This window comes from Phallusia mammillata, chromosome 6, assembly GCF_965637545.1.
Source record: "Phallusia mammillata chromosome 6, kaPhaMamm4.hap1.1, whole genome shotgun sequence".
Lineage (NCBI taxonomy): Eukaryota > Metazoa > Chordata > Ascidiacea > Phlebobranchia > Ascidiidae > Phallusia > Phallusia mammillata.
In genome coordinates, this window is record NC_137257.1 from 23,443,715 (window position 1) to 23,462,642 (window position 18,928).

An 18,928-nucleotide genomic window follows, 5' to 3' on the forward strand; every position below is an offset into this window, starting at 1 on the left:
GCAAAAGGTATTAACATCAGAAATGCCTTGTTGGGCCAACAGAAAGCAAATGATTTTCCAGCCAACTATACCGTTATTGGACACGAAATAACAAGTACAGTAACAGCAGTGCAGTGATGTAAGCCAGGTAAAGATTTGCATAATTTTGCTATGGAGGAACAGACCTGGTCGATCTCCAAAGCTCACCTAGTTAAAAAGTAGACCTTGGGTCGAAAAAGGTTGGGCACCCCTGTCCAGCCGTACACAGGCCTCTATCTCAATGTCATGTACTTCCAAATAATAAAAAAGTCTTATTTGTTGGAATTTTAAAACGATAGTTTAAAATGTGGTTCCATATTGAACAAAAATTCATTTTCGTTAGCACATTTTTTGAAATGACTGGGGTAAACTTTTTTAATCTTTGTTTGAAAAATAAAGGTATGGGGTTGTTCAGCCGAATCAAAAATTCCGCTAGGTGGCAGCACCTTCCGGCCATACAATGCGTTGGTTTATGCTGGAGACAATAGCAAAAAACATATATCGGCAAGCTTCGCAGGTGTTTGGGGTGAATTTTTGTGGTCTAAATGTATGTTACGAATAAATGGACTATTATTCTTGTTATCTAAGATAAGTTTGTATAAACTGCAGGTTCAATATGCGTATTTCAGCTAAAATTCAGTGAGTTCTTCCCGCAAACCACTGCAGGGTAGATGAAGCATCATCCCATCATGTAATTATTTTCTGTTGCATGTGCGTGATTTTAAACAATTCCTTTATGGAAACTTGTACTATAACAGTATTATTGGAATGTCATTATAGTTGTATGTACAGGTTGTGAATGTAGGAGCACAGTACAACTTTTTCCTGACAAGAAGTTGCTTTTACAAAAAAGTGACATAAAATTGCAATTAACAGAGAAACTGTATTAGATACATTTTGGAGGCCAAACTTAAGGTCTTTAATCATCTAATATGAAGACTTGAAGTTACTGAAACATTCGCAACATCAAGCAAGCAAGCAAGATTTGACAAAGAAACTATATATCCTTCTATATTTCCACTTGGGAAAGCAAAAGAAGGAAATTTGAAATGTACTGGCTGGGTGTTATACCAACCAAATAGAGATGTCATATTGGCAGTAAATAGTACAACGAAGTAACATCCGTTGCAAATGATTCCATTGCTTGCATCCAAATGCATTGTTGCTTGTACAAACAGCTAGCAAATTAAAGATGTAACTTTCGACAGTATTTTTTTCAAAAATGGCAACAATACAGAATGACACTGAATGTGAGTTTCAAGTACTTTATCTGTTTTTAATTGAAAATTTAACTATGAATATAATGTTTCAGTTTAAGTTCAAAGATATATCAACTGATCTTTACCGTCACACGGTTTGACAAAATAAATATTACCAAGATATGTGTATCTTATTTGGCACATCTAAAGAAAGAATTAAGATTTTTTTCTGTTTAGATCAGATTTATATTATTGACAGCTAAATTAACTGAATAAATAACCATCTTCCAAAGTAGTAAAACCAGAGGCTGCTATCCTATGTGAACCAAAAGATTCTAAAATGGTAAAAAATGATTTCACAAGATCTTTTGATTCATTGTATTTGTAAACACACACCCACAATATGTCAACGAATTGCATGATATATATTAACTTGGAATAAACAAACACTTCGTTGTTGATAAAAATTTAAATGCTTGCAATGTAGCTCAGGTTGCAAAGAATTTTGCAATTATTGGCAATGCACCAAACAAAACAATATACAAATACTGTTTTAAATATTGATGTAAAGTCACCAAATATGTAGGCAATAAAAAGCATGCAATGCTTTTATAGTTGTTACAATTAGACTTTTTGGCAGTAGAATAGCAAGAAAATTATTGTAGCAAATTCTTTGAAATGCTGCATTCCAATTTTGACACTTTCTCCCATGGGTTGCTCAGAAAGTCCCACTATAGCATCATAAGTTGAAGCCAAACAGGACATGTGCAATCAGCTCCTCTTTTTGGGTTTTGCCTATTTCTCTTTCAAATTAACAATTTTCCTTGTTTAATACAACCTATATATCTCTACAACAACAGAAAGGTGTGGAATTATGATCTGCACAAATGTATCAGTATACTGACTTATAAGTAAATAAATCAACACCTCGAGCATTTAATTCTTCACAGCGACATACCATATATTGTCAACATTTGTTGACTTTGGGTCATAGATGTATATTTACATGTTGTTTGGAACGATACTCACTGTATTATCATAACATAGCTTAACTCAACTCCTGCAATAATACACTAAAGAATCAGATACCAGCAAGTGCCCTCAAGAACCAGATCTAGCAAGTGATTGTTCGCTAATCGCTAGTCACTAAAAAGGCATGAATTAACGCAAAAGAACATGGTACAAATCATGTAAATTATCAACAAACATCTGTATTTACAATATAAATATATTTTAAAAGCAAAACTAACAACCATTTTTCTCACAAACATGACCCAGACATTTTTTCAAATTACCTTCTGGACAGGTGTAACTGGCATGACATGCGCGAAATTATCAAGTAATTACTCTTTTTCTTTAGTATTTTTTCCGTTTATTTTTGCAAGTTCTTAAAATAGTTGAAATATGTTTCACAATAATAACTTAAGTTGTGGGAAACATGTGGTATTAAACCTAAAAAAAACGTCAAGAAAATGTGACTGTTTCCATTGTTAAGCACGACGCGCGAAACCTCTATAGGAGGAACGTGGCGGCACCTAGTGGATGAACAACCCCATTGCAAGAACCAAACTTGATTCGACAATGTTTTTGGAGAATTTTGGCACTCCAGTGTCTGCAGTCCTTGATAAAAGTGTTGAAGACATTTTTCAACGTTAGCACATTTTTTGAAATGACTGGGGTAAACTTTTTAAATCTTTGTTTGAAAAATAAAGGTATTGCAAGAACCAAACTTGATTCGACAATTTTTTTTGAGAATTTTGGCACTCCAGTGTCTGCAGTCCTTGATAAAAGTGTTGAAGACATTTTTCAACGTTAGCACATTTTTTGAAATGACTGGGGTAAACTTTTTAAATCTTTGTTTGAAAAATAAAGGTATTGCAAGAACCAAACTTGATTCGACAATGTTTTTAGAGAATTTTGGCACTCCAGTGTCTGCAGTCCTTGATAAAAGTGTTGAAAACATTTTTCAACGTTAGCACATTTTTTGAAATGACTGGGGTTAACTTTTTAAATCTTTGTTTGAAAAATAAAGTTATTGCAAGAACCAAACTTGATTCGACAATGTTTTTGGAGAATTTTGGCACTCCAGTGTCTGCAGTCCTTGATAAAAGTGTTGAAGACATTTTTTGAAATGACTGGGGTAAACTTTTTAAATCTTTGTTTGAAAAATAAAGGAATGTTTATTTTCGTTTCAAACATGTTTCAAAGAAAATGGTGTGAGTCATACCATTCTGGCGGTACATGTCATGTGAGCATGAAAAGAGCCTTTTTCAAAGCAATGTCATGGAATTTGGCCAAAACTTTGAAATAATTCGATTTAATCTTTAAGACGATCGCGGGAGAGATCGATTCAGCTAAAAAATGGGTTGTCCTCCGGCAAGAGCTTTAGATTGAAAGCACTTTTCGCAAATGTATTGACAGTGGCATTGTTTTTTAATAGACTGTACTTCTTAGTTTGGTTTACCAGATGTTTTCATCACAATAAGTCCTTATGAGTGGACACTCCCCAATGTGCTTGGTTGAAACAACGAATGCAATCGTTTGGTTGTGATTCAACAATTTAGCAACGCAGCTCGTTATATTTTTATCTTATTGCCTGGTTTGAGGGTAGAAAAAAAAATCGAAGTGCGTTTATAGACTTCAGAAGAGCAACGCAACTTTGCACGGGTTAATCTTCAGCTACGAACCTACTCACTTTAATGAATCGAAAAAACTTACGCTAAAATGTTTCCCAATGGACGAAGACTTGATCGTGGTTTCATTGACTTTTGACTAAGAAATTCTAAAGCACCTTTACGACTACGTTGCCCGCTACCAGTGGTGTACACGAACCGGATATGTATTTGACCTTTAACCTTTGCACGTTTGTTTTGACGAGATTGCAGTTTGGAGTGTTCACTGTAGCATCACAATTTGAAGTGAGCAACCATGAATATTGATCGTGAAAAATTAACGGAATTAATAAGCAAAAATAAAGTTGTGGATAAAAACAAAACGATGGTGCACAAAGTGAAGTTTGGATAAATTTTTCGCTGTTGTTAAATATTGAAAACATGGCTTATCTGGGATATGTTCGGTGTAAGCAGAGAATACCCAATCTGCAGAGTATGGCAGCTGCACGCGCGAGTTGTTACTGCACGCGGAACTTTTTTTTTGCACGCCAATGTTTAAACAGAAAACAGTGAATGAAAAACTGATGTAGTAACGGAATGCGCAAGCATCAACAGACAGGTTGTTATATTCACGGTAAGTAGGGTGTTTTCATACTGATTCAGGATAAAAAGAACGGAAACGAATGAATTGAAAAATTCATTACTGAGTAGTATGATTCAACGACTGCCTCGGACCCACCCATTGCCAAGGCGACATCGAGAGCAATGCAAAACTCTTTACCGGCAGCTGTAAACAGTTCCTCGTTTGTATAAAAGCTTTGGTAAACAGCAAGTTCATTTAGAGCTGCGAGACAGATACCATCTTCAAATGTAAATTTGTAGCTATCTTCCAAATCCATTTCTGAACAAGAAACTTCGAATCGAAGCAGTTTTGATGACCCAATGCCACCCACTTCTAAATCAAACCATTCGTTTCTACATTGAGAAAAGTTTTCCCAAACAACTCGAAAAATAATTTGCTAATACACTTAAAACTCTTTAAATACACTAAAAACTCTTTGAGCGTAAACAGGATGCAAATTGAGAGACGGACTTGTCCCGCATAAAACCTTCACGTGATTCAGAGAGCACACGTACTTGAAAAACTTGGCAAAGCTATCATTTCCATGGTTTTCCAGTCTGGCCCTTTCCCCCGTGGTGAACTGATGAACATTTCCAGTAACCAAACGCAAAATGTCGGGCAAGTACAGACAATCGGCCGAAATGTCAGCTGCTGCCGGCACGCATTTCGTCATGCGTGCGTCCAGTCGATTTTGCAAAGCATCACATAAGCCAATTAAATCAGTCAAGCAATCGTTAGGTTGTCGCATCTTCCATTCAATTACCTTCCTTTTGACAGACCCGGTGACAGTTGTCACCGACTCAGTCGTATTTGCCGTCTGAGATACATTACTGTCAGCTCCTTCTGTAATTGACATGGAAGAAGATGCGACATCTTCCGTGTCCGTTTCTTCGAATCGTGGTGTTTGTATTGCCTTTCTCGCTTCGACCGCTTTAATATGGTCGTTTTGTACTATAAACTTTTTGGGGTCATACAATGCGTCATTTTTGTGCACGGATTCCGCGTGTCTCTTTCGCGAGGCAGGGTTACCGCGAGAAATGGTCTTGTTACATTTTATTGTAAGTCCTCTTGTGTTCGTTTTGTGCTGGACTTTATTGAAGCAGGTTTGCTGCCGGACTTCCCATAATGAAACGAATACAGAAACTTTTGCTTTTCAGATGAAGGTGACTTGCTTGGCGATGACATACTGAAATTTGCTTGATAATAATCATATAAAGGTAGCCTGCAGAATAATTAAACCGAAAAGATAATTCCTGCATTTAACCGCTACTTAATTCGTATTGTATTGAAAACCGCGCAGACTTGTCAACATTAACTACAATTCAACTGATGCATTGACTTTTTTAAATTAGATTACTGTAATATTAACCTGCACTTAACAACTAAGTTGCATTGTTTGCAGAAAATTGAGCTTCGCCATTTAAACAACGGCTATATTTTAGACACAATGGCTGCATCTGACGTTAATAAACTCTAGAAGCCAGCAATGACTATGTTGGGACTTTACAGACCAATGCAACCACCTACTGTGAAGCTTCTTCGGCGTTTTTGTCACTTCGGTGCAGCGGGAGTTGTTTTCGTTATCAGAGCAGTTATTGAAACCTTGCACTTTTCCGATAGGAGATGTCTTCATCAGCACAGTCATTAAAAAATCCATTCTAGGGCAGTGCACTAAACCATTGGCACATGAACATTTTTTTTTTTGTTCTGAATAAGCGTTTTAAAAATGACCAACACCATACCGTGTTTATTTGATAGTGCGCATCAAGTGTTTTTTACCCTGCCGTTTGTGCGGCTTACAATCGAGCGCAATTTGTTGACACATAGTTGTTTTATGTAGCAATATATTAGTGTTACAAATGCGACTGACAATCGGGGCATGCGAGTAAATACGGTAGCCTACTCACAACATATACCTTAAATTGTGCACAAGTAAGTGTGAAAATACGCAATCGGTACTTTTTGCTAGAAAAGGAAATTTTATTGAAGGGATTTGGCCCAGAAGGGTTTAGTTATGCTTGTTTCGTTACTACTTTGTAAGGAGTTAATTTATCGTTTGCACGCGGTAAAAGTGGATTTGCACGCGGTTTTGGAGGTCCTGCACGCGCGCACGCGGGACATGTTGGTCCTGCACGCGCGAGATCTCGTCGGGAACTGCCATACTCTGCAGACTGGGAGGATACTAAAACCCTGGAGTGACAACTCCATTATTGCGCCATTTTCGTCACGCTTAAATAACATTGTGTGGAAACAACTGTGCGCCTTGTTGTAAACTGTAAAAAAGCAAGTTTTGTTCCCAATTTCAGCACTTTTTGCTGCTATATTTTGAATTTCACTTTGGTTTTGTGGTAAGCGGTTATAGTAGACGATCAGGAACGTTTTTTGGACTGTTGGTCAGCACACGGTACCACGACCTAAAGCAGTGCTAAACACCAAACACCACCGTCTAGATCCGCCCATGGTCTGATTAGTGCATTACAAGTGTGTATAATTTTTTGATTAAGGTGTACAAATGTCATAAAAAATGAACATCTCGAATGCAGGAATACTCTGCTGCAGAAAAACTGGACTGTTTTCTTCGCTGGTTTTATTATTTCAGAAAAAAGAACAACTAAAACAGGACAAACACAACTCTGATGAGCAAAAAATGAAATGGTTGTGTTTTTTGTGGTGTATTTATTTGTGTATCTATTGGAGATTATGCACTATTAAAAGTATTATTTTACTCATGTTTATGACAGATTCTGTTGTCTCTGCAGACTATATGCGTTTCTTTACTTGCCAAATAAGTTATTTAAAAAACATAGCAAAAAAAAAACATAGCAAAAAAACATTTTTTGTGGAGTTCTTGGAATAACCACTGTTCTAATGCAGTGTTTCTTCTTGATGCCATGTTTTTAATTCGTTTGGGTGGATTTGTGTCTGACTACCGAATTGCCTGTGACAACAAACATTGTATTATCCATTTACAACACAACGTCCTTTTTACACATTTTTTTAACAGAATTGAAATTACTACTACATTAGAAATTTGCAAAAAACTAGTTTGTCAAGACACTAGAAAAAAATTGGATTGTCAAGACACGTTTCTGTTGTTTTTTTCTTCTAAAATCTGGAGTTTAAAGAGTGGTGTTGGTTTAAAATAGAGATAATCTATTTAACTTTATTTTCTAGTGCAGTGATTTCCAACTTGGGATTATTTTCACTTGGATTTTTGTTTTCATGTAATACAGGGGTGCCCAAACTTTTTGGCTCAGGAGCCACATTGACGTAAAAAATGGTCTTGTGGGCCAGTATAAATTTTACATGCTACTTGCAGAGGATTGCATTTTGTATTTCCTTTTATTTTGCTTTGTTTTGCTATGCTGTTTACTGCTAGGTAAATCTGATAACTACCTTGATAAATGCAGGTTGAAATAGAAATAATTGAAAACAAACAATGTATTAAATGAAATTTCCAAACCTTTAACAACAACAGAATCAACAACAACGAACATGTTTACATTTTAATGTGATGGATGAAACTGCGGTCTCGACTGCAGTAAATGAGACAGATCTGGCTGAAAAACAGTAGTTTTAATGCGCAAGATGTCAAGCAGGTGGGAGTCACTCAGTCTTGTCCTCACACGGTTCTTATTTATGTTCATAACAGAGAATGTATGCTCGCATAAGTATGTCGAGCCAAACAAGCTCAACATTTTCTTAACAAATGTACGAATCTGCTTCAATCTGTCTAGCTGCTGGTAAAAGTGGACCAGTGGGAGTTGTTTGTGTCGGTTGCAACACTCCGTGTCACACTGCAGCTCAATGAGCTCCAACTGCAGCTGGGCAGGAACGTCACTTGGATCCACGGAAAATGGAAAGGAAAAAATTTTCGCACTGATCTTCGTTTGCGCACTGATATTGTGCGCTGGGAAACGGGTTATTATTTCTTGCAGCGATCGGAAATGTATGGTATCGGGCTGCGTTTTTGACAGGTGGCTTTGGAAAAGTGGCAACTTGGTCCGAAAGGCTTTGATATGTGAATATAGTTGGCTTATCACTGCATTTTGTCCCTGAAGATTCGTGTTCAGGATGTTGAGATGTCGCGATATATCAACTAAAAATCCAAAATCAGCCAGCCAAACAGGATCAGTTAGTTCTGACACGACTTGTCCTTTTTTTGCCAAGAATTGTCCAATTTCCTCTTTAAGAGAGTAAAAACGCTGCCTTACTTCAGTGTGATACACAACATCTGCGTAGTCAGCGTTGATGTCCAGTAGAAATTGTTGAAACTGGCGGTGGCACAAGGCTTTAGAGCGAATATAATTAATAGCCTTTATCACCGGTTTCATAACATGATCATATTTTAGATGTTGCTTCGCTGACTTTGTTGCACACTAGGGTTGATAATCCAGTGTGCTCGCCGACCATGGCAGGGGCGCCATCCGTAATAATCCCACTGACTTTATTCCACTGTAGTTTTATGTCATCTACAGCGGAACAAACAGAAGCAAATAAATCGATCCCTCTTTTTTGGTTCTTAATGCTCTGGAGATCAAGTAGCTCTTCACTCACGTTCATTTCACTGTCCACTCCTCTAAAAAAAAATCAGTAACTGAGCTGTGTCGGGTGCATCCGTGCTTTCGTCGCAGGCTAACGAAAAAAAAATCAAACTCCACTCCTTTTGCCTCCAACTGTCTCTTAATATCAGATGAAACTTCCTCAATTCTTCGTGACATAGTGCTACCAGCCAGGCAAACATTAGCGAACTGTTGCTTTTTCTCTGGACAAATGTTCTCTACCATTTTCATCACACAGTCTTTGATAAGCTAGCATAGCTAGCTTTTGTGGCATTTTCATTTGACTTACTGGCTCTTGTGAAAAAGCGTTGATGTGCCGTTAAACCAGCTTCCAGATGCTTCAATTTTTCACGGCGTTCGTTCCCAGCTAACTTCTCATAATTAGTATGCTTCGTCTGGTAGTGCCTCTTTATATTAAACTCTTTGAACACAGCCACAGTCTCTTGGCAAATTAGGCAAACGCAGTTGTTTCGCAACTCAGTGAAAAAATTTTCAGATTTCCACTGGTCCTGGAAACGGCGGCCCTCGCTGTCAACTTTTCTTACTTACGGTTGCCATTTTGGAAATTGGCGAAAAAAGAGATTAAAACGGGGTCGCGAGTGCCACTAGTTTACTACTCCTGTGGTGAAACATAAAATTGCTTTTTTACCTGTTGTAACACTGTTATGTAACACTTCAATTAAGTCTTGCACGAAATGAATTTTATCGTTAGAGAGTGAACATATTTTGCTCGTTCGTGTGTATTTGTACAAACTGTTTATTGATCAGACAAAGACGAGATAAATTACAAATTACTTTCTTCAAACAAAAACCTCCTGTTTTTTTATAAACTTTCTGACAGGGTATTGAGCTAAACTGATATCTGAATATTATAACTATGGTCTCGTCTTGAGCTAAACTGATGTCTGAATATTATAACTATGGTTTGAAGCTCTTCTGACAACGCGCTTCTAGTTTGATGAGCATGTTTTACAGATCTTTATGAGCATATATTTCATTTGCATTGTAAATTCACATTATTTGAAACAATGCGTATTGTTAAAGACAAAGTAGATTTGTCTTCTAAATTGACCTTGGTTGATGAATAATTGCATTTTGAGCAAGCGGCATGTTAAAATGGAACACTAATTGTCATTTCAACAGTGACGTTGCAAAACTATTATTACGTTTGGCTGAGAGAAATTTAATTCACAACTGTTGAAAAACGACGTAACACCCGTTTATTTTGTACTTTGTACAACAGTATTGGCGGGCCACATATAATTGATTTTCTGAAAGAGGCTGTGGGCCGGATGAAATATGAACGCGGGCCGGACTTTGGGCATGCCTGATGTAATAGTTCGTCTCTTCTGTGGGGGTGTTTTTTTTGTCACACCTTTATATGACTGTTTGAGAAGAGCTATTTTTAAAATCCCAACATGTAAACGTTTTTGAAGTGACATTGTATTAGTTTAAGATAGCATACGGTAGTTTTATTACATCCAAATACAACCTTGAGGTATTGTTCCAATCTTTGGTGTTCATGAGAGTCTAATTGGCATTGGTATCGGACTCTGGATTTCTTTGATCATACTTTGGACTTTCCATTCAAACATTTGTCACATGTGTTTTGTTTTGTTGACCTTCGCACATAAGTGTTTGCAACGTCTTTAACGACACATAAGTGTTTGCAACTACGGCAAAACATAGTAAGCATTTCGCGTGTGTGTTTTATGCAACTAATCTCGTGACCCGATCCCTATATAAACAAGCATTTTAAAACCTAAAATATAGAGAGATATAATGAAAATAGAGACACAGTAAGATAACAACTCAGTGCTGTTTGGTATTTGTGTGGTATGTTCAACCGCTTGTGGGGCTGTTGTTTCGTCTTGTCAAAATATAGACTTGTAAATATTAACTATAATGTTTGGCGTCATTTGGAATTGATTTATTCAGCAATAGGTTTGTTTATTCAGATTTGAGTCAGATTCGGAGTGTTTTCTATTGTCTACCTTTCATAGGTCAGTACAGCATCAATCATCATGTTGTTGATGCAGAAGCAGCCTCAATTCTTTTAGGAGCTAAACTATTCATTGTCTAGTCCAGTGTTTCTCAACCTTTCATTTTCTAAGTATATGTTGGGCCTTGTGGACCCCTTTAAATAACAATGTAAGATCTTGACCCCCTGTCAAAGATGTAAATGGCAAACTTGTGTTGAAATTTATTAATTTCGGCTTTAAACTAGTCGAATAGAGTAAACAACAAACTGCAACTGTGACAAACCTCGATGTGGATAAAGATTAAAGACATTTGCAGCATACACTCAGTTCTGCACATTACAAAAGATAATGACTCACTGATTTTTAGTGGGTGTTTCTCGGTAGGCTACATTCATGACCCCCCGAAATACAGAGCTCGTACCAGGGCCCGGGTTGAGAACCACTGGCCTAGTTTAAAGCAAGATTCACACCAGACGCGGTTGGCGGACAGCGACGCGTTTTTACGTTCAACGGCAAGCGACGGGGTATTCACACCAGACAGCGAAATGCCGTGACGGCGTGATTTTCTCGGTTGAAGCGGCTGACGGCAAAGTTAAATCGGATTTAACTTTTCCGTCAGCCGCGCTAGACTGCTGGATGGAAAACTTGATATTCGGCGGATGTTCGACTTGTTTACGATCCATTTCGGCGTGATTTCGGTCTTTTTGTTTGATTGTTTTATTGTTATTTACCAGAAAAATAAGAATGGAGTCAATGAAGTACTGATAGTATTGGTACAAATTGTCTTGTCTTAATTGTTTTTTGGATGTTTTTAGCAAATTAGTTTGCAATGGTCGTTTAATTTTTTTGTAAAGAGTTTAAAGTTCAATACTGAACACAAACGTACTAAAATTTTATTACCAGTGGTTTCAAGAACTTTTATTTACAGCTTTTTGATTATTCTTGGGTGGTTTGTAATTATGTAACCACTACTTTGCAAAAAGAAAAGTACAAGAGAGGCTGCTGTTGGAATCTTACCAGGATGGAAACACTATTCATATGAGCCTATGTGTAGGTGAATTTTGGTATAAATTCTAAATGTATTGCTTCTTTTACAACTATGATTTGTTGCAGAACTGTAGGAACTTCTCCTAATCTACATGTCTATTGACTGATTCAGCAACTCCAGTGCACTAGTTCAATAAACTTCATGGCAAGAAAAGAAAATGTTGTGGATGGATTTCTAGGTTCCAAGACATGAATTTGTGACATGTTTGTCAGACTAGCTGCACTGATGAGACCTTATAGGTCGAAACAGTGTGCACTGTCTGCAGCGTATTCTTTAAACATCACATGGAAAAAAAACTTCAGAGAAAGAGATGCCACAAGCCAACGAATACAACTTTTGTCGTCACATTTGACACCATCTAGCATCATTGTGGTTGTGCAACAATGTGCAAGTTTATGCACATGCATCTTCTTACATTTAAGCTTTTATGTGTGTCTTTGCATTTCTGCAATCTTGTGTTTTCTAAATTGTGTTCATTTATGTCAGCGGTTCCCAAACTGGGGTCCGTGAGGCAATTTTGGGGGGACCGCGAAGCGGTTGAAGCAATTCTATAATCTTATTTGGCGTCAGTTTGTGCCACTGAATAAGTTTAAATCAAAGTAGAATTGAGAATCTACTGTCTCCATTGCTAAACAATGATCTTTATTGAATGACAACTATCATAAAAGCAATTGTTTGCGCACAATTGCAATGTTTTTTGTCCTGTTTGTGATGTCACAAGCTGTCTTTGGATGATTGTTATGCGCAATTTTGCATAACTAGCTAAAATCCTGCAATCAACTTTCGTTTTTATGAAATACACATTCAGGCTTAAGGACCGCGAGCCCTTGAAATAATCCGTTTTGAAAAAAATATGAAAAAGTTTGGGAACCACTGATTTTTTGTTATTGCGTCTATATTGTCAACTTTGAAACATAAAGTGTCAGTAAAACAGGAAAGTGTGCTTCAACAGCAATGGCAGAAGTAAACAAAATCCAATGTTGCTGTTGCAATTGTTTTTGGAAACTTTTACTGTGGGATGTCGAGCATGTAGCAATGTGTATTTTATATTTTTGTGTATTTTTATTTTAGCGGCACATCTGACACGTCAAGGCAATTTTGTATTTCCTTTAAAGCAGGGGTGGGCAAACTACGGCCCGCGGGCCGCATGCGGCCCGGCAAAGGAGTTCATGCGGCCCGCCAAGTGTTAGTAAATTTTAAAGAGAAAGTTACCGAGCAACGCTGAATAGTATTATAAGCACAGGCGTAGAGTTTTTAAAAAATAATAAAAAGTACCGAGGGTGCGACTTGCCGATACCTATACCATGTGCTGTATCTGTACCCGTACCAGCATATGAACTAAACATAGATACTTTTTATGTGCCTTTGCCTGTTGTTTCTGCCACGTTATTATGCAAATCGTCACTTGACACAATTTCTTCGTTCGATAAAAGTAAAAGCTATTCACGTTTTCAAATACAGCCGACTTTGCACTGTTGACGCCAAAACTTTGGTCACTTTGGATCAAGTTTAGGTCGTTGCAGTACATTGCAAACGGACATTAAACACGGGTTTAGAATCATTAACACAGACCCGCACAACACCTAAGGATGGATACTAAAAGCAGCTCGCCTTGTTTAATGTTGGCGCAAGGAATTTATTAAGAAAAAAACGTGCTTAAAATGCTTGTTTATTTTGAAACAATTACAATTGTAGCGTTTTAACCAATTTTTGCCTAGTCAAGTGACAACAAACGTATTTGCACATAGCTGAAAATATTTTTGGGCTAGATCAGGCGTGCACAACATGCGGCCGCGGAGACGAGTTTGTGTGGCCCGTTTTAAAATACATGCATTGGGCCGAGACGTAACTAAAACTATTTTGCCAAATATTTTGATTTTTAAACTGCTAAAAACAGATTTCGTGAGACTGGAAAAAAGATTACCAGCTTAGTAACTATATGCGTCAGGCTTTTTATCCGCTTATTGTGTGCAAACAATGAGAAAAAACAGGCCCCGCAATCGTCACAATACAGATTATGACGTCATCAATAGTTAGCTTCGTTTAGCTAAACTTGTGCACCAAGTTAAATGGTATATATACATAATATAAACCAAATTCTTTACACCAGTTATTTTAAAACAAAAACAAGCAAACAATGGCGGCCGTTGGTTAAATACTATGCGGCCCGATAACATTAAGAACTTTTGAATGCGGCCTGTGCATTGAAAAGTTTGCCCACCCCTGCTTTAAAGTCTAGCGGTCTTGGATGTCCCGTTTTCTAAAACAACACACCCTAGCACTTACGTAATCGTAAAATCGTGTCTTGTAGCCGCCTTCGTTGCACAATAATTATTTCCTTTGTTTCGGAGCGACACCACCTTCGCTCCGAGCTACAATAATGCGTTGTCATTTCACTATATATTCGCGTTTGCTAATCTAGGAATGGACTAACTAACTAGCTCTCTCACTGTTAAAATAGTAACTAGTTTGTGTACGTTCGTTTGTTCAAGATTGCCTTGCTGAAAAGTAAGTAAATTGTGTGTGGTGTTTTGTTTAAGTTACTTATATTTTCTATAACGTCTCTTTCAATAAATTTTACTAACGCTCTTAAGTTCTGTTTTGTTGTATTCCCGTGTAGTCAGATCGCGTATTTTCTTTCCTTACTTCTTCTAAGTTGCTAAACTAGTTACACTGCGATATAACATATTCGCAACAGTACCTTAAATCGCAACAAGCACATTGACCCAGTTTTCTTAGCAACAAAAGTCGCTGACGCCAACCGCATTGCCGGTGTGAAGGGTCAACGTCGCGCCAAACGTTACGCGGAAAATCCGCCAACTACCGCTGGCGCTGATATCGCTAGCCGCAACCGTCAACCGCGTCTGGTGTGCACAGCCCTTAACAAGTGCACACTGCCCAAAAACAAATATTAACTGTACGGTAGTTTTGTAATTTAATCTGATTTATCTTTCCTCTATTTCGCAGCCGATTATTCAAAATAAATGTTTTCTTAAAAAGTATCAACTTAACAAAAGTAACAAAAACGCAGCAGTCTATTGTAAAGAAAAATTCTTTTTTAAGGCTTTCGAAAACGCTCTGCTTTTTACAACGCTCGTTTTCACAAACAGCCAATATCGAGTGTTATGATAACCGTTTTACCAAAAAACTAAAGTAAAATTCAAAATATAGCAGCAAAAAGTGTTTAAATTGTCTAAAAAAAGGAACAAAACTTGCTTTTTTACTGTTTACAATAAAGCGCACAGTTGTTTCCTAACACTGTTATTCAAGCGTGACGACAATGACGTAACAACGGAGTTGCCATTCCAAGGTTTTAGAATTTTATGGCGTAAGAAATGCAAAAAAACACTGAAGCATGACCACTCATTGTGTTCAGAGACGTAAAAGCAGGAAAAATTTCCAGTTTTGTGCAAGTAAAGAAAACACTACCAGAAGCATACAAAGACCAAATTCTTGAAGCTTCAACACAATTTATCACCCTACTAGACATGCGTCCTTTTTCAGCTATTGAAGGAAAAGGAATGGAGAAACTTGCTGACATTTCAATTGAAATTGGGACAAAGGCTGGAAGAGTTGAATCTAAGGAATTTTTGTTCCATCTAGGAACACAATAAAACGAAATGCTGCAAAACTTGCAAAATCTTCTTTGGTACAAAATGTGTTCCACCTGTGACATGTCGACTGATTTAAAATCTCGCCACTTTGGATCTCTGACAGTGCATTTTGTGATTAATGACTTTCTAAAGTCTCAAGTTTTAACTGTGTATGAATTCCAAGATTTAAAAAAGTCTGGAGAAAATACTTAAATTGCATTCCAGAAGAAAAATTTGCATTCCAGAAGAAAGGATTGCCCTAATGTATGTGCAGAAAATTGCGTCCACTGTTTCTGAAGTGAAGGGCACTAGCAGCAATTTAAAAGATCTGGATTAAACTAAAAACTGAAAAGCACCCTGAAGGAAAGCAATGAGACAAGGTGGAATTCAACTTTGACGATGCTTCGAAGGATGAAGTAGAAGTGCTTCTAGATTATGTTGGACAAGAAGATTGGCTGGTTGTTGATAGCCTAATAACTTGGGCAAGTTTTTGCAATTTTTTTTACAGCTTCCGGCAGCTTCCTAAATACTCATAATTTATGGAGTATGATGTTATAAGAGGAATTTTATGTTGCAACTCTCTTTGTTGTTGGCTTTGTTCTTACATCCAAAGTTTAAGTCTCATATTACATAGTCTTCTCATCAACCAGCAAAAGTGCATACCATGGCAGCAGATTTAATAAGTATACATTTTTCCGAAGTCCCTACAAAAACAACTTCAACAACACAACTTGACCATGGTTATGTCAGTCACAGTAGCAAAAAGGCTAGGAATTCTTTAGGTCAGTGGTTCCCAACCATTTTGACTTTGCGGCACCCTGGCAAAACTGGATCAATTTTGAGGTTTGTGTATTTCAAATAACTGTATAAAACAACACAGGATGAGTTGTACAGTATAGGGCGCGTAAATAAATGCATTCCCCGGTTGGGAACACTGCTTTAGATCAGGGGTCACCAAACTTTTTTCACCGCGGGCCGGAGAAACTTTAAAATGATTGCCGCGGGTCGCATGACTTATGCAACCAAGCCTGAACGTATGCCCTTGTTCCGGAAAACTAATTATGAGACTGAACATGCCAAACCCAATGAACCAAAGACCCCTAGCTGCCAAAGAACGTTTATTAAACGAAGATTAACAATGACATAACAACGAAAGTGTGGTTGCATTACACCCAGTGTGCACTTAAACAGTAAAAATGGTTAGTGGGATTTATGAAACTGACATTTGGCTTTAAAGATTTCTTCGATGTTTGGTTTGGAGCTGCTGCATCCAATTAAAAGAATTGATTTCAAATGTTCGTCTGTCAATCTCGTTCGGTGTGTTGATTTAACATACTTCATTTTCGAAAATGTTTGCTCACAGACGTAAGTCGTTCCGAATATTGATGCCATACCAGCGGCACACTGCTTTAGTTTCGAAACTCGGTCTCAGAGAGACATTGGTAGAATTCGACGAGTTTTTCTTCGCTGTGTCTTTCTTTTAGTAACTCATTTGCTTGCAAATCAATGAGCTCTAACTGCAATTCAACTGGCGAGGTCCCAATGTTACAACTAAATGGATTTTGAAAAAGTAGAACGTCGCTCTCGATTCTGTCAAGATCTGAAAATCTCTCCAAGAAATGTTTTTTCAAGTCACTAACAATCTTTTTCAGAAAGTCGAGGTTGATTTTTTCAGCAATGGTGGCGCAAAACTCTTTGAAACAAGAAAAATAAGTTCTCCTCTTCCAGTTGTGCCTCGAACAATGACAGCTTTCTCCGAAACGATTTGATAATTCTGTGAAGGTCACAGACGAGGTTATCCTTACCCTGAAGTTTTAAATTCAGTTCATTCATATGCTAACTTTGACAGCCAGGTAGGATCTGACATTTGGGAATTGACTCTTCCTTTTTCAGACAGAAACGTATTAATTTCGTTACGAAGCTTGTAAAAACGAAGCAACACTTTGTGGCAGCTAAGCCACCGCACTGCAGTATAATAGGGTAAGTCAGTAAAATCGCATTCGATTTCTTGAAGAAAAGTTTGGAACTGACGGTGGTTGAGTGCATGGCCCCGAATAAAGTTGACGGCAGAAACGACTGGTTGCAGAACACAAGAAATGTCTAAGTCTTTTGCGCAAAGTGCTTGCTGATGAATGAGATGCAGTGTAGGTACACAATGTCAGGTCTTCGTAACTCTTCCAGCCGCGTCTTGATTTGCCCCACTAAACCCTTCCTTGCTCCAGCCATGTTTTTTCCTCCATCAACTGTGACACATCGCAGCCGATTCCATGGTAAATTTAGGTCTTGTAATGTTTTTTCCACTTCCATAAAAATATCTTTACCTGTGGTCTTTCCATGCATACTGCAAACGGATGCTAACTCATCCGTTATCTGAAAATCTAAATTAACACCACGAATAAATACAAGAAGTTGTGATGTACTGGAAAGATCAGTAGATTCATCGAGCGCTAGAGAATACCACATTAGGTTTTTAGCTCTGTCTCGTATCTGCAGTACGATGTTCTCTCCCAGTTCTTCCACTCTCCTTACAACTGAACTCGCTGAAAGGCTAATACAGTACTTCCAAACAAATCTACCTTCTCAGGACATAATTCTTTCGCTGCTTCTGTCATGCACTCTTTAATAAAGTCACCATCAGTAAAAGGTTTCCCTCGTTCTGCGATTTTGGGCACTATTTTGTAGCTTGTGCGAGTGACACACTCGTTTTCAGCAAATTTCCTAGTGAACACGTTTCTTCGAGTTTCTAAATCACGTTTCATGGACTCGTATTTTTTCTGGCGTACCTTTCCAGTAAACTTTGAATATGTTGATGAATGTTTGGTTTCATAATGTCGTCGAAGATTGTACTCTTTCAAAACTGCTACAGTTTCGCTGCATATTACGCAAGTAGATTTATGTTCCTTCGTTTTCATAAAGAAGTACTTCACACCCCATTCTTCATTAAAAACACGACACTCAGCGTCCACTTTTCTCTTCTTAGTAGCCATACTAAGTAAAATCGAAATCCTAAATAAGCTTTAACAATGGCGTCTCTGCAACATATGCTACTCACAAATGATTGTTTGACGCACAAGAATGGATATTAAAGTTTATCAGACAATGGCCTTAATCATGCAAAAAAGCGCATTGTCTGTTCGATTATAAACACACTGAAGAATTTACAATAAAAAAGGTGAACTGTGAGGCTTTGTGCACTTCACGTGTCCATGACGTTGTAAAAAACAGCCGAGGGTGCGTGACTTATACAACTGTTTTGACAGAAACTTATAAAAATCAAAATGATAACTTATTA

At 37.6% G+C, this 18,928-nt stretch overlaps 2 protein-coding genes across 2 annotated transcripts; both read right to left on the reverse strand.

Moving 5' to 3' along the window:
• Positions 1 to 8,792: 8,792 nt before the first annotated feature.
• On the reverse strand, positions 8,793 to 9,238 carry LOC145234528 (general transcription factor II-I repeat domain-containing protein 2-like). The gene is made up of 2 exons (XM_080099244.1): positions 9,108 to 9,238; positions 8,793 to 9,030 (listed from the first exon to the last, which is right to left on the reverse strand). The coding sequence occupies exons 1-2, from the start codon at positions 9,236 to 9,238 to the stop codon at positions 8,793 to 8,795; spliced, it is 369 nt and encodes a 122-aa protein (XP_079955370.1).
• An 8,498-nt stretch (positions 9,239 to 17,736) lies between these two features.
• On the reverse strand, positions 17,737 to 18,623 carry LOC145234529 (general transcription factor II-I repeat domain-containing protein 2-like). Its single transcript, XM_080099245.1, has 2 exons — positions 18,197 to 18,623; positions 17,737 to 18,083 (listed from the first exon to the last, which is right to left on the reverse strand). The coding sequence occupies exons 1-2, from the start codon at positions 18,621 to 18,623 to the stop codon at positions 17,737 to 17,739; spliced, it is 774 nt and encodes a 257-aa protein (XP_079955371.1).
• Between the last annotated feature and the right edge of the window lie 305 nt (positions 18,624 to 18,928).

Excerpts from the sequence above, each read along its gene's own strand:
- LOC145234528 (XM_080099244.1), bottom strand. The coding sequence starts at position 9,238 with ATGGTAGAGAACATTTGTCCAGAGAAAAAGCAACAGTTCGCTAATGTT. Across the intron at positions 9,031-9,107 it reads TTGGAGGCAAAAGGAGTGGA|AGGAGTGGACAGTGAAATGA; the intron begins GTTTGATTTTTT and ends ATTTTTTTTTAG.
- LOC145234529 (XM_080099245.1), bottom strand. The coding sequence starts at position 18,623 with ATGGCTACTAAGAAGAGAAAAGTGGACGCTGAGTGTCGTGTTTTTAAT. Across the intron at positions 18,084-18,196 it reads GAAGGTAGATTTGTTTGGAA|CGCTCGATGAATCTACTGAT; the intron begins GTACTGTATTAG and ends GGTATTCTCTAG.